Genomic DNA, 14,873 nt, shown 5'->3' with positions numbered 1-14,873 from the left:
AATTACTCAATATACAAAAGATAAAAAGTGACCAATTCTTAAGGGGAAAGATAATCAACAAATACCAATAATGAGATGATGCAGATGTTGGAATTATCAGACAAAGACTTTAAAGAAGCTACTATAACTATGTTCCATGAGGCAAGAGTTCACATTGTGGAAAATAGATAGAAAGGTAGTTCTCAGTAAGTAAATAGAAATTATTTAAATCACATACATTAAATTATGTAATTTATATAAAATTATTTTAAAATGGAAAATTTAAACTGAAAAGTAGAATATCTTAACAATTATAGCAAAATCAAGACAACAGAGGAAAGATTCAGTAAATTTAAAGATAGAGCATAGAAATTGTCTGATCTGCAGAACAAAGAGAAAAAAATTGAAAAAAGAAATTAGCAGAGCCTCAAAAGTATGTGAAACAATATTAAAAGGTTTAATAGCTGTGTAATTGGAGACTCAGAGATGGGGAGAAAGATATTGGTGCAGCAAAAAATGAGAAAATAGTGGTTGAAAACTACCCACATTTTATGAAAGACATAAACTTACAGATTCAAGAATCTCAACAAACTGCAAGCCAGATAAAGACAAATAAAATCATGCACAAGTCATCAAAATCAAACTTCTGAAAACCAAGACAAAGAAAAAAATCCTGAAAACAGCTACATATAGAGAAGAACAATTTAATGGCAGAATGCTCATCCAGAACTATGAATAATAGAGGAATAGCATTCTTAAAGTGTGAAAAGAAAAGAATTGTCAACCCAGAATTCTGTGCCCAGTAAAAATATACTTCAGAAATAAAGATGAAATAAGGACATTATTAGAGAAATGAAAACTAAGAGAATTTGTTGCCAGAAGGCCTGTTCTAAAAGAAATGTAAAATGAAGTTCTTTAGGTTAAAAGAAAATGATAAATAGGAAAAATTGGAACTTCAGGAAGAAGGAAAAGCAAAAGAAATGGTATGTCTCTGGGTAAATATAAAGAACTAATTTTCTCTTCTTAAGTTTTTAAAGATATGTATAACTCCCGAAAGCAAAAATAAATATATAAAATTTGTCTAGCAGAGTTTTAAATTATGTAGATATAACACATATGACAACTATAATATAAACGAGGAGAGTAAAGGGACCCTGTAGTGAAGCAGTAAAATGTCAACTTGAAGTAGACTATGAAAGTTTTATATATATATATATATATATATATAAATATATATACACATATATATGTAATGTCCAGAGTAACCACTAAAATAATAATACAAAGAGATAAGCCAAAAAAATAGATAAATTAAAACTGAAATACTAAAACATATTCAAATAACCCAAAAGATGTCAGGAAAGAGACAAGGGAAGAACAAAAAACAGGGAGAGAAACAAATAATAGTAATAATAAAATGGTAGACCTAAATCCAATCATATCAATTATAACATTAAACACAAGTGGCCTAACACACCAAGTAAAAGATAGACATTGTGAAATTGAATTAAAAGAAAAATAAGATCTAACTATATGTTTTCTACAAGAAACCCACTTTAAATGGGTTTAAATTAATAAACAGATTAAATTAATAAATAGATTAAAAGTAAAAAAATGGAACAGATATACCATGCAAGCACTAATCAAAAGAAACCTGGAGTGGCTATATTAATATCAAACAGAATAAACTTCAAAATATAAATATCACCAGGGATAAAAAGAGATATTACATAATAATAATACAAGAGTCAAATTATCAGGGCTGGCCCAGTGGTGCAGCAGTTAAGTGCACACGTTCCACTTCGGCAGCCCAGGGTTTGCCAGTTGAGATCCCAGGTGCGGACCTATGCACTGCTTGTCAAGCCATGCTGTGGCAGGCGTCCCATATAAAATAGTGGAAGATAGGCACAGATGTTAGCTCAGGACCAGTCTTCCTCAGCAAAAAGAGGAGGATTAGTGGCAGATGTTAGCCCAGGGCTAATCTTCCTCAAAAAAAAAAGAGTCAAATCATCAAGAAGGCATCACGATCCTAAATGTGTAGGCACCTAATAAGAGAGCTTCAAAATAAACGAAGCCTTTAAAAAGATGATAGAATTGAAAGGAGAAACAGACAAAACAAAAACTTAAGAGACTTTAGCACTCCTCCATTGCTAACATATATAACAAACACACAGAAAACAGTAAGCATAGAAAAGACCTGAACAATGCTATTAACCAAATTGACCTAATTGACATTGACTAAGCACTCCACCCAACAACAGCAGAAAACATGTTCTTTTCAAGTATACATGGAACCTTCAACAGGAGAGCCAATATTCTGAGCCATAAAACAAACCTTAACAAATTTTAAATAATTGAAATCAAACTAAGTATGTTCTCAGCCATATCAGAATTAAACTAGAAATCAATAAGAGAAAGATATCTGGAAAATCTCCAAATATTCAGAAATAAAACACACTTATAAATAACCATGGGTCAAAGAGAAAACCAAATGGAAAATTAGAAAATATTTTTAACTGAAAGTAAATGAAATTTTATCACAACATAATGAAATTCATGAGGCGCAGCTGAAATAGCTATTAGAGTGGATTTTTAGCACTACATGCTCCTGTCAAAAAAAGAAGAAAGGTCTCAAACCAGTGATCTAAGCTTTAACCTTAAGAAACTAGAGGGGGGCCGGCCCCATGGCATAGTGATTAATTTCGGCTCGCTCACTTTGGCAGTGTGGGTTCACAGGTTCGGATCCCAGGTGCAGACCTACACCACTCTTCAGGCATGCTGTGATGACAACCCACATGCAAAATAGAAGAGGACTGGCACAGAAGTTAGCTCAGGGCTAGTCTTCCTCAAGCAAAAAAGGAGGAAGATTGGCAATAGATGTTAGCTCAGGGTGATTCTTAAAAAAAAAAAAGAGAGAGGAAAAAAGAAACTAGAAGCAAGAAGAGCAAATTTAACCAAAGGCAAACAAAATGAAGGAAAGATAAAATAAAAGAAGAAATCAATGAAATTAAAATAAGAAAAATAATAGAAGAAATCACTATCACAAAAAGCTGGGTTTTGGGGGGAGAAAAAACCAATAAAATTGGTAAAGCTCTAGCCAGAATAACCATAAAGAAAAGAGAGAGACAATGCAAATACCAATATCAAACATGAAAAATGATAAAGGAATACTATGAACAACTTAACTTGCATTAATTCAGCAACTTAGATGAACCAATTTCTTGGGATACAAACAACTAAACTTCACTCCAAAAGAAATAGATAATCTGAATAATCCAACAATTATTATTAAATAAATCTAATTAGTAATTTAAAACTTCCCAAGAAAGACTACACCAGGCCAAGACGGCTTCAGAGGCAAATTCTACTAAACAAAAATTCAAGAAAGAAAAAGTTGCAATCCTCTTCCAGGAAAAATAGTAGAGGGAACACTTTCCAGCTCATTTTATGAACCCAGCATCACCCAGACCCTAAAGCCTGTCGCAGGCCAACAATCCTCATGAACATAGATGCAGAAATCCTCAACATGATATTAGTGAACTGATCCAGCAATATGTAAAAGGATAATATGACATGACCATGTGGAGTTTATCCTAGGAATGTAAAGCTAATTCAACATTTAAAAATCAAACACTGTAAGTCATCATATTTGCAAAATAAAGAAGAAAAACTATATGATCATCTTAATACATGCTCACTCTGAGGGAAACCAGACACTATGTCATAAGGATGTTCTCGCAGCACTGTGGAGAAGACCACCTGGAGAAAAACTGAGACCACCCACCAATAGCCAGCCCAAGCTCACCAGCCTTGTAAGCGGATCCAGCAGCCTCAGTCAAGGTTTAATGACTGCAGCCTTGGCTGCTCTGACTATAATCTCATGAAAGACTCCAAGCAAAAATAACCCAGCCAAGCTGTTCTCAAATTCCTAACTTGTAGAAACTATAAAAGATAATAAATTATTAGTAGTATTTTGAGCCACAAACTTTTGGGGTGATTTCCTATGCAATATTAGACAACCAATACAAAAGAAATGTAAATTAAAACCATGAGATGCCACCACACTCTGACAATAACAAGTATTCTCAAGGAAGTGGGGCAAGCGGAACTCTCATATATTACTGGTGGGAATGTAAAATGGCACAACTACTTGGAAAAACAGTTTGTCAATTTTTTATAAAATTAAACATACATTTACCATACAATGCAGCAATTCCATAATGGATTTAAGAGAAATGACAACATATGTCCACAAAAGAACTTGTATACAAAATGTTCATAACAGCTTTATTCATGAAAGCCCCAAACTGAAATCAACCATCAAAAGATGAATGGATAGGGGCTGGCCCAGTGGCCGAGTGGCTGGGTTCGCACACTCTGCTTCGGTGGTTCACCAGTTCAGATCCTGGGTGTGGACCTACACACCATTCATCAAGCCATGCTGTGGTGGTGTCCCATATAGAAGAACTAGTATGACTTACAACTAGGACATACAACTATGTACTGGGGTTTTGGCGAGAAAAAAAAAACCGATAAAAAAAAAAAAGACAAACGGATAAACAAGTTGTGGTATACTCATACAAGGGAATACTATTCAACAATAAAAAGAAATGAACTACTAATACACACAACTACACAAATAAATCTTTAAAGCATTAGAATTCTAAGTGAAAGAAACCAGACACAGAAGAGAACATATTGTATGATTCCACTTATATGAACCTCCAGAACAGAGAAAATTAACATATCGTGATAGAAATCAAATCAGATGTTGGCTAAAGCAGGAAGTGTAGGGGGTTCATTGCAAAAGGTCAAGAAAGACCTTTTGGGGATTGACAGAAATGTTCCATATCATAATTAGGATGGTGGTTACACAGGTGTATAAATTTATAAAACAAATCAAACTGTACACTTAAAATAGGTACATTTTATTGTATGTGAATTATACTTCAATAAAATTGAAAATAACCATCATATAATGTTGGCCATCTGTGACTTATTCTATCCATTAGTTGATATTGACTTTTATTTTTGATTTCCCAAAAATCTAATTCATTAGCAGGAAAAATAAAAAAGAAAATGGATTTTAAAAGGGTGATATATTTATAAAGGAATACAATACAACAATAAAAAAGAAAGAACATGGTACAGCAAAACTGATGAATCTCACAGAAATCATGTTGAGTAAAAGAAGCCAGACACACAAGAGGACACAGGTATGATTCCACCTACATGAAGTTCAAGAATAAGGAAAACTAATTGATGATGTGGAAATCAGGATAGTTACCTTGGGTGAGGGATGAATACCGACTGGAAAAGGACAGGAGGGAACTTTCTGGGGTGCTAGAAATGTTCTGTATCTTTATCTGGATGGTGATTATATGGATGTTGCATATGTGAATTATCAGCAAGCTGTACACAAGATTAACACACTCAATTGTATTTGTAATCCCTCAATTTTAAAAGAAATCATATTCTGTTGTTAAAATGCAGGTTCCTGTGTCCCACTACCAGGTATTCTCTTCCAGAAAAGTCTGGCATTGGGCAAAATGACTTCAATAGAAGAACATCATCCTGAGAAACCTTGGAGAGGGGCCACACAATCCATTTTCAGGGCTGCTGGGCTGTTAACTGAACCCCAAGGCCTGCCTCAAAGCTGGGACCTTGTACTGCTCCTCCTAATGCCAAGGGTTGGTTGAAACCACGAATGGATGAAGCAGAATCTCAGCACTTTTTATGATCTTGCATATTCATTTTTCTACTGCATTATATATTTATTTCTGAATAACCCAGACTGGAGTTTCTACTTAGGTTATACCATACAACACTCATAGTGACTCCATGAGGTAGCCAAGACAAGGTATGTGTTATCTCCTTTAGGAACAAAGACCCAGAGGCTCAACAAGTTTAAGGGAGTTGCACAAGATTTCAAAGCTAATAAAAGGCAAATATCATAAGAGAATCTAAGTCTTCTAGCTCCCAATGTAGTGCTCTCTCCACCACAGAACACTTACTCTAATGATCTGGGCTGAGAATATGGAAAGGATCTATAAAGAATCCTACCCATGCCCATCCTCATGAACCCATATTCCAAAGAAAACTGAATAAAAGATAAATAAGAGGAAAAGAAAAATATAGTCAGTGATTTAAATTTTCCTTCTGATTTCCTTTGGCTATTTGCCTGATTTCCTTTAAGCCTGCTTAGATTTCCTTTGGGTTTTTTCCATACATTTTTCAGACCTTCCCTTTAGCCTTCTCCTTACTCCAGCAAATTCTGACTGCCTACCTCTCCAGGCATTTGTTGTTACTTAACCAGAAACGGAAGGTTCAAGGAACAAAGACTCTTATTTAACCACATGGTTGGGTTTATCTGCCCCAAGGGAGCTCTCCTCAGCCCTGTTCTGGGACCTCCCACTTTCTGGAATGCCTATATCACCAAGTGAATCTGACAGAATTTCCCTGAGAAAGAACCCAAGCTCATAACGGCCCAGCTGGAAACTTCATCACAAGATTTACTGATGAAAAAGAAGTTGTTCTGAGAAATCTGGCTCAACACAAAAGTCACTGGGGTACCTCCCACCTTCTCACTACCCCATCACCAAGCCAACACTGTCTTTTAACTGCTGCCCCCTTATACCTTGACCTGTGTGAAAGAGCCTAGGTCATCACTAGGTTAAGTTACACTGGCCACATCTGAGCCTAGAGGACAACACAATGTCTCTAAGGAAGAAGGCTCCTTGATAGCTTTATTCATAGCTCTCTCCATGTGACCCCTGGACCTATGACCATCCTCACCAACATGCCCTATTCTTCATCTATTCCCAAGCAAAGATGATGTCCACGTGCGTCTTTTGGAGGCAATGGCTCAGCTATGGTTCATAAAAAACACCACCTATAAAATGCTGTATGGATGCTTAAGAGCCTTTTAGGTTGAGGCACTTTCCTGAGGCAGCCTCCCACTCAAGTCCCTGGGCTATGTGTCTCCATGAAATCTAAAAGGTTTAACTGCTCTTAACAGGCTCATGTCCATTAACCAGTTGGTGCTTTCCATCTCTCTCCTGCCTTCCACATAACAAAACTACTCTTCCGTAATGCCTCTATCTTGTTCTTCATCAGTATTAGATTTCATATTTTCATAAAGTTAAAGCTTAGTTTCTTTCTGTAGAAGAAAAAAGAATTGGATTACGAATATGCTGCTTGAATCTTTGGATGAATCCAAGATCAAAAGACCTACAAGAGGATATTAGTTGATAGAAATGAAGTAAATACCATACCTCAACCCTGCTCTTCATGCACATTTCTAGGAAAGACAGGCCGTCTATGGCGAGACAATAGAAACTGGTCGCATGGGGAACCCACAGTATCACGACTACTGCCACATACAGCCACACAAAGGAACTACACAACTCCAGATGGCACCATTCAAATAGACTAAAATATATACGCAACTCTTGGAGTTGTAGAGTGAACAATCTGTGCATTCAAACGCTGGGGTTTTGCTGCTGCTAGAAAAAACCATACGCTTCATATTGATGGAGCACTATGTTATGTGTCAGGCACTGGGTTAAGGATTTACATGTATCATCTAATTTATTCTCCATGACAATACCTTGAGATTACTATTCCCGTTTTTCTAATGATGAAATTGAGCCTCAAAGATCTTAAGGAACTTTTCCAAGTCACAGCTATTGACCAGCAAATATTTGTTGCATGGCCTTCTGATAAGGATAATGTAAAGCTTTTCATCTATTTACATGTCTTGGTTGTTTATTAATCTGCACCTTGAGATGATTCCCTTAGTGAAAAGGGCCTTGATGTGAAGGCAAGGAGATCTGTGGTCCTAGTCAGTACCTAGCACAGCATCTAGCATCTCAAAACCTCTCAACACATAAATGAAAATGTCAGGTCTACCACTTTCTATCTGTATAAGCTTGAAAAAGTGTTATCAAATGTCTGGATTCCAGTTACTCCATTTATAAAATAAAGCAAATACTTGCCCTGCCTACTGTAGGATTGGTAAAAATAATAAATGTGCCCTTTATAAATTGTAAAGTCTCACATAACTGTAACAAGACATTAATAATGGTTATAAAGGAAAGCAAAATGTCCTTTATGAGTCAGGCTGGGCAAATTCCCATGAAGTGAGGTTATCAGGCAGTAATCCTAAGAGTGGCAGGGAGCTGCAACTTCTGCAGACCCAACTCTCCCTCTCTTCTTCTCTCACCTGCAGGCCAGGCCCTCCTGACCTTCAGCAGACAAACTTCCTTATAAAGGCATTCGCTTTTATTAATGATAACACTCTCCCCCCATACCCCACACACAAACTCCTCATGGATCTTCTTTTACCTGGTTTTGATTTGTGAAAGGATCAGTTGGGTTTAGATGAGCTTCATCTTTCAAATGGTCATATATATTCTCAGCATTTCAAAGGGTTTTCAGTTAACCAGTAGGATTCCACCAAACCTAGAACTGATCTCATCTGCTCAAGACCCAGGTACCTTCCGCCTTGCCCAATGACTCAATGCCGCACACGCCTATAGATGCATCTTAGATGCATAATGCCCTGGCAAGTGTGCCTCCCCCGAGCGGATGTACACACAGCACCCCAGAAAAATATTCTATGTTTAATCTGGAGGTAGGGACGAAGAAGCCCTGTATTTCAAAATATTTTTTCCAGTATCAACCTTCTGTAAGTGCTTCCTATCAACTTCAAACAGACATATGAAATAATTTTCTTTTCCCCCTGGAAACACCAGTACCCAAAGGCTCTCAAGAGTTGTATCCCAAAAGATCCTGATACCTGCTGCTCTTCCCTATCCCAGCTCTCCTGTCTGTTGTGGCTTCTCAACATCTGAAAATACAGAACTGATTAATTATGAATGCTGTGGCTTGTCTGACCCACATCTCACCTTACTCTTTGCCCTCTTGGAATTCCATTCCATAGTCAGAGGAATATCAATTTCAGAAAATAAGGTTTCCCTGATATTCAACCTGAAGTTTCCTTCTGCAAGTCTCATCCTATTACTTCTATGGGCCACACTAAATAACTCATCTCCTTCACTGCCATTCTCCCTCCTCAGAGATTTGTAGATTGTTACCATGGCTTTCCCTTCATCGCCACTTAGCCCAGCCATATATATTTAATTCTTTTCATCTTTCATCGTAAATCAGTCCCTTCAACTCTTAAATCAGCTCTGTGCTCTTCTCTGGACTAGTTCCAACTCTCCCAATTCACCTCCAATAACTGATATCCCTTCTGGGAGCTCCAATTTCCTCTCTATCTTCCTTTGCTCTCTTTGCCCTCTCCAGAAATGAAATGGGAAGAGACTGACAGATACGTGAGGTCAACAGTCAGGTATATTGCATTGCATACATCCACTTAAAATTGCTCAGGCCTCTCCATAGTACATGTAAAGTCCCCAGTCATATAACCCCTTTCCTGGAGTGGGAAGGGAGGTGTTTAAAGGGAAACAGGCCCTCCTATCCCACAGGTCATCATCAGCCTGGGGGAATACGGAAGCAAGATGTCAGAACATCTACAAAACAGGTTACAAAGTGGAGCTGTTGGCAATGTGGTAGCCTCTGGGTAAACACCTTTTCTGAGGTCTGGGCTGTCCCAGGATGGTGCATCACCATTCATACAGTCCCAGCAACTGCCTCTCTACCTCTTCTCCATGAATGGGTGTTCTGGGGAACTGCCTCAGACTTTGAAACACTGATCTCATTTATGAATTCAAAGCAGCCCACAAAGAAAAAAACATTAGCATGTCATGCATTATAAGGCCTCTCAGACATCCTTTTGTCCTCTCAGAAAGACCAAACAAGAAATATGAAAGTCTTGCTTTGTCCTGACTGGGTGCTTTTCCATTTTTACCACATCCCTAGTCATGGTCCTGCTCAGATTTAGGAAGCTCTCTTCAGTCTGAGAAAAATAGTCTGCTCCAACCCCCTCACCACAAGGGGTAGCAGAACACCCATCCTCTCTCCTTCCCTCCCCACAGATAGCTCCATCAGCATGATTGTGTTCCACTAGACAAGACCACCAATCACTTGGGCAGAAGCAGAAAGAAATAAGCTGAGTCGTGCCTATTTTCCCTTTGTATAATTGAAGATCTTACGTTACAGAAGAGTTAAATGCCTTTTCTATAAATCAGAGCCTATATAAAAAGAAAAACCCATTTCCTCAAACATGATAAATAGCAAAATCAATCCAAGTGGGAGAACCTAAGCTTGAATTTTCATACAAGAAAATGAATGGAACCACAATGACATATGTTGCCCCAAACATGAAACATCATATAGTAGGGTGTGTCCACTCCCTCCATGGGGAGGTCTGCAGTGGTGACCGTATCTGAATGAGGCTAGGGAGGCAGTGGTAAGGTGAGAGGCTAGTCCTGCATGGCCGGCTGCCTAACTGCAGACAGCATATGTCTCAGAACAGGAGAGTCCAGCCTGCTCCAAGTGTGATCACCACAAGGCCTGAAGTGCTTTTCAATAAGCTACCTGTCTCTCTTGAGGTCATGGGGAGCTCATCCAGTTACACTTAGTGTCTTATTTGATCCCATCAATAATCATTTGATCCCAATCCTGCTGAAAAATACCTAGCCAAAATTTCTAGCCTTTTAATGGCAGAATCCTGGCTCTTTATGAAAACAGCATTGCTAGATGTGTCAAATGATGCATAAGGGCTTGGTCCAGCTGCCAAATGGACTGTGCTGCTGAGGGAGGACGTGGGATGATCACAGTTCTTCCCTACTTCCAGAGGCAGAGCAGCTCTTGGAGCTCACTCCTTTCTACATGAAACTCCCCCACTCAGCAGCTTCAACTCCTTATCTAAGGCTTGACTGGAGTATATTCTTCAAATGCACTAAGCATGAGACTCTTTAGAGACACCCACTGATAACTTCATGCAACCTGGTTGTATATAGTAGGCAAGTTCAAGGCTGCAGAAAAGACCCCTTTGCCTGTCACCAACATCTGACAATAGCTGATATAGACTGCTGGGACCTGTGGTCATTTAACAAGAGGTGAATGCAAAACTCCAGAGATGCTCATAGACATGAAAATGAAAGAAAATCCACATTTTTAGAGAAGTCCTTTTTATAGCCATTACAAAAACATCAGGCAGTAAAAGAGAATGTTGCATGTATAAACCACAGAGGCCACAATGACTTTAAAGCACAGCTGTTCTTTACAAAAGTACCTGTGGTGAGACAACAGTATTGGTTTCCCATCTCAGTTCAGAAGGCACTATCAAACTCATCAGACCCTGCCTCCTACTATAGACAAATATAAATTCCAGCATTGAACACAAAGGGGTCATTTTAGGTGCCAATGCCACTAATGCTAATGCTGAAATATGCATCCAGACTCTGTTTTCCTTGAGGACCACGCACCAGTATGTTTTCTGTGCAATAACTGAGGAACCTCAGCTTCTGGAGATCTCTGCTGCATGAGAGTATTGGGTGTATGTGGGAGTGTGTGTGTGTGTTGGGATAAGCAGGGGAGATACTTGTAGCTCTACAATAGGCCTTTTTCAATGCTTTCTATCCAATTAATACTAGACATTAGTAACCAGTGGAGCATAAGAATTTCATTTATTTCTGACGATGAGAATGATAGAAAAGAAGCTGGGTTTGCTCAATGGAATTAGTGTAGGCTTTTAAAAGGCATGATTTCTTTTCTGGCCTTTCTCATTCATTTACACTGTATATTTTATTCACGAGTCTTTCCCCAGTGGTCTTACAGGAGAAATATCCATTGAAAACCACCTGGTTTTCCAGGCAAAGGATACTATGGGAAGAGTTAGAAGTAAGTGCCTGCACACACACCCCCAACTCAGTGAATAAGGGAAGAAAATGAGAGAGGAAATGAAACAGAAACCTCATTTCAGGAGTCTCCAGCAGAGAGATCTGCAGTGAAACAAGCCTGCCAGAGACTGACATCCAGAGCTGCTGCTGCAGACATTCAAGCTAAGAATTGGAGGGGAGGGAGGGGGCGGGGGATGAAAGGCAGGGAACTCAATTATTGTCTCTCCTTGGCTTCACAGTGACTCCCCCAAAGCAAGACAACCTTGGCAACTTTGCCCCTTCTCTCCACATCTCCCTCTGGTCCCCTGTACCTTAGCTCCTCTGGGGCTTTCTCAATGACATCTGAGAGGAAGAACAAGAGTCTGAGAATGAATAGTAGACTGGGGCTGGGGGAGAGGGGTGGGTAGAATGAATTAATGAAGCAGAGGCAATCCCTAGGTGAGCCAATATTTAGAGGGGACAGCTGGGTAGGACTGAACAATATGAAGAGGAATTCTATATTCCCTGAGAAAGTGTACCAAATTCCCAAATCTGTGGTGACAGGGAAGAGGAACAAGGGGAGGGAAGAAGGGCAATAGCTTTGAGATATAGAACTAAGCTTGGAACATAGAAGTAATAGGGGCATTTCAACTGTTCCAGGGGCCCTGGAAGAAGGAAACCCAATTTTGGCTGGGACCCTGTGTAAGTCAGTAGAAGGAGGCATTCTGCAATTCCTCCAAGAAACTTTCCTCCCAACTTGGTTGCTAGAGTGGAAGACACTTGGGGACTGACTGCGTCCAGGGAGAAAAATGGTCTAACTGGGGGAGGAGGTTTGCAAAAGGAAAGCGTGCTAATAACCAGAGCCTGAGATTTTGCAAACGGGCGTTAGTGGAAAGTGATTGCAAATTGATGTGACTAAAAAACCAAATCCCCACACGCTCAGGCAGGAGCTGCTCACCGGTCCCGAAGATCTGGAAGAGAAGGCGGGGCTGGGAGGCTCTGATCGCCGCGGACAGCCTTCCCTCTCTGCCCACTTCCGACGCCTTCTTCTCAGGCATCAGGCGGATCCTCAGCCGCCCTTCGCCGTGGCGAATCCACCAGCTGAACAGCTCGCTGAGGTTGAATTGGAGCAGTTCCGCAGCCGCCTCCTCTGGGGGCCCGACGCAGCCCTCAAGGATCGCGTCCTCTCCCAGCTCCAGCACCAGCTGCTTGGCGCGCCGGAGCTTGCGAATCGAGCCGCCCTTCAGCACCCTGGACAGCATCCGCGCCGGGGCCGGGGCAGGCGAGCTGGCGCCTGCTGTCCAAGAGACCCCCGGTGGTGGCCCCACCAGCCTAAGCAGTGGGGCGCAGTCGAGAGCCAGCGAGCCGCGCGCCTCCAGCCGGCCAGCCCTGGGCTCCGAGGCGGACGACGGCGGCAGCAGCAGGTCCCGGGCATAGACGCGGAAAAGCGAGGGCACTACGAAGTCCACTGCCAGGCTCTTCCTCTGCAGGCGCGAGTAGCTGAGAGGCTCCCGGGGCTGCAGCGCCGGCCCCACGGCCGGTGAGCCCATGCGCTGGCCGGTCCCGGTCCCGGTCCCGGTCCCGGAGCCCGAGGCTGCCGCTGAAAGCAGCGGCAGCAGCCGCCATAGAAGCCCTATACCTCCCATCCCGCCAGAGGAGGGTTGCTTATACTAGTCTCCCGACTCTCCGGGATCCAGCCTCGCCTTCGCTTGCCCCCAGATGGGAAAGGGGCTCCGAGCAGTCCTTAGTTCTGAATGGCTCCTTCTACCTGATCTCTGGGGGATTGTGCGTGCACTGGATTCTCTTGCTTTCCTCCAACTGCAAAGAGGCGAGCAGGAGGAGTCTGAGTAAAACGGGCCTGGAAGCTCAGGGGCGTGTCAAGAGACCCTGAAGCGCGAAGGTCTTTAGCAGCTGGGACCCTGTACCTCTCGCTCGCCGCGCCGAGAGCCGCGCCCCCGTCTGTAGCCCGCTGCGCTCTGGAACAAGAGAAACTACTATGGTCGAAGGGAGGTGGTAATTCAGTACCGTCCTCTCCTGCCCCCGCGGCCTGAGCTGTGCTCTGTCCGCTCTCGAGCGGCCTCCAATCCTCCGTAACTTTCTAGCTGGGAACGGCGGCTCCGAGCTGGTGTCTGCTGTCCTGGACGCCTCCTGTGCTCCTTTCGGTTCCTCTGAGCTCCTCTCCCTCGTCTGGGGGGGAAACCAAGGGTAGAGGCTGCTTTCTCGTGCACCCTCCTGCGAACCTCCGTAGCGGGAAGTCTTCGGACTGCACTGCTCGCCGAACTTCTGGGCTTGAACTGAACGCCCGCGCTGTGAAGCAAAGTCTCAGGCCGCTGCCGCGCAAGTTTGCAGCGTCCTTGTTCTCCTCCCGCGTCTCGTCTCCTCAGAGTTCTCAGGCACCAAGGCGGCTCCGAAGGCAGAAGCGGAGGGAAAGCATTCAGGGCAGGAGAGCCCGAAATCTTCTTGCCCGCTCCTCATCCATCGGCAGCCCCCGAGACTTCGGGTAGCTGGCCAGAGGGCGGCCAGAAGGCAGCCCAGTGCCCCGTGACCCTCCGGACAGCAGCGGCGGGAGGTACCAGCTGCTACCGCCGTTGCCGCCCCCAGAGCCGCTGGATCGCATCTGCCTGGGTGCCCGCCACTTGCAGCTGGCGGAGCCGCGAGCGCGCTCTGGGAGGGGGCGGGGCCACAGCCGCAGCGGGGGCGGGGCTCGAACGCCAAGTCCGCGCCGCTGCCTGGTTCACGCAGGCCCGCCCCGCCCCGCTCGCACCCGCCAACCAATGGCGCGCCGAGGTCGGCTCCTATGCAAATCTGCAGAGGCTTCAGCATTCATTGAGAAAAGCACAGAGCCCGCCCCGCCCTTCCTCTATGCCTCTCCCCTCTCTCCTTCCTTCCCCTCCTCCAGATTCCCTGCCCTATTTCTCTGCTGTGTGAACAGGAGCCTGTTTTGGATAAATGTGAGGACCGGAAGAGGCCTTTGTAATCAACCACTCTTTCTAACTATGCACTTAAGAGATTAAACAGGTCCGACTTTGGAAAAGCAGGTTCTGGAATAAAACTGGTGGTAAGGGGAAGGGAGGAGGGGCAGCACGACACTGCCAAATCCAAGAA

At 42.7% G+C, this 14,873-nt stretch overlaps 1 protein-coding gene across 2 annotated transcripts in view; it reads right to left on the bottom strand.

Annotated features, from left to right (window-relative positions):
* The window catches only part of ALK (ALK receptor tyrosine kinase), a 655,114-nt gene extending 640,658 nt beyond the window's left edge, over window positions 1–14,456 (bottom strand). The window contains exon 1 of one of the 2 annotated variants that reach the window (XM_070235623.1): window positions 12,727–14,456. In XM_070235623.1, coding sequence (XP_070091724.1) covers window positions 12,727–13,414 — 688 coding nt within the window. In that variant the 5' untranslated portion in view covers window positions 13,415–14,456. The remainder of the gene's footprint in view (window positions 1–12,726) is intronic. The other variant, XM_070235624.1, reaches the window with a different exon arrangement.
* Between the last annotated feature and the right edge of the window lie 417 nt (window positions 14,457–14,873).

The sequence above is a fragment of the Equus caballus genome, chromosome 15, assembly GCF_041296265.1.
Source record: "Equus caballus isolate H_3958 breed thoroughbred chromosome 15, TB-T2T, whole genome shotgun sequence".
Taxonomy (NCBI): domain Eukaryota; kingdom Metazoa; phylum Chordata; class Mammalia; order Perissodactyla; family Equidae; genus Equus; species Equus caballus.
The sequence above is the reverse complement of the archived record's forward strand: the minus strand, read 5'-3'. Positions and strand labels throughout refer to the sequence as shown.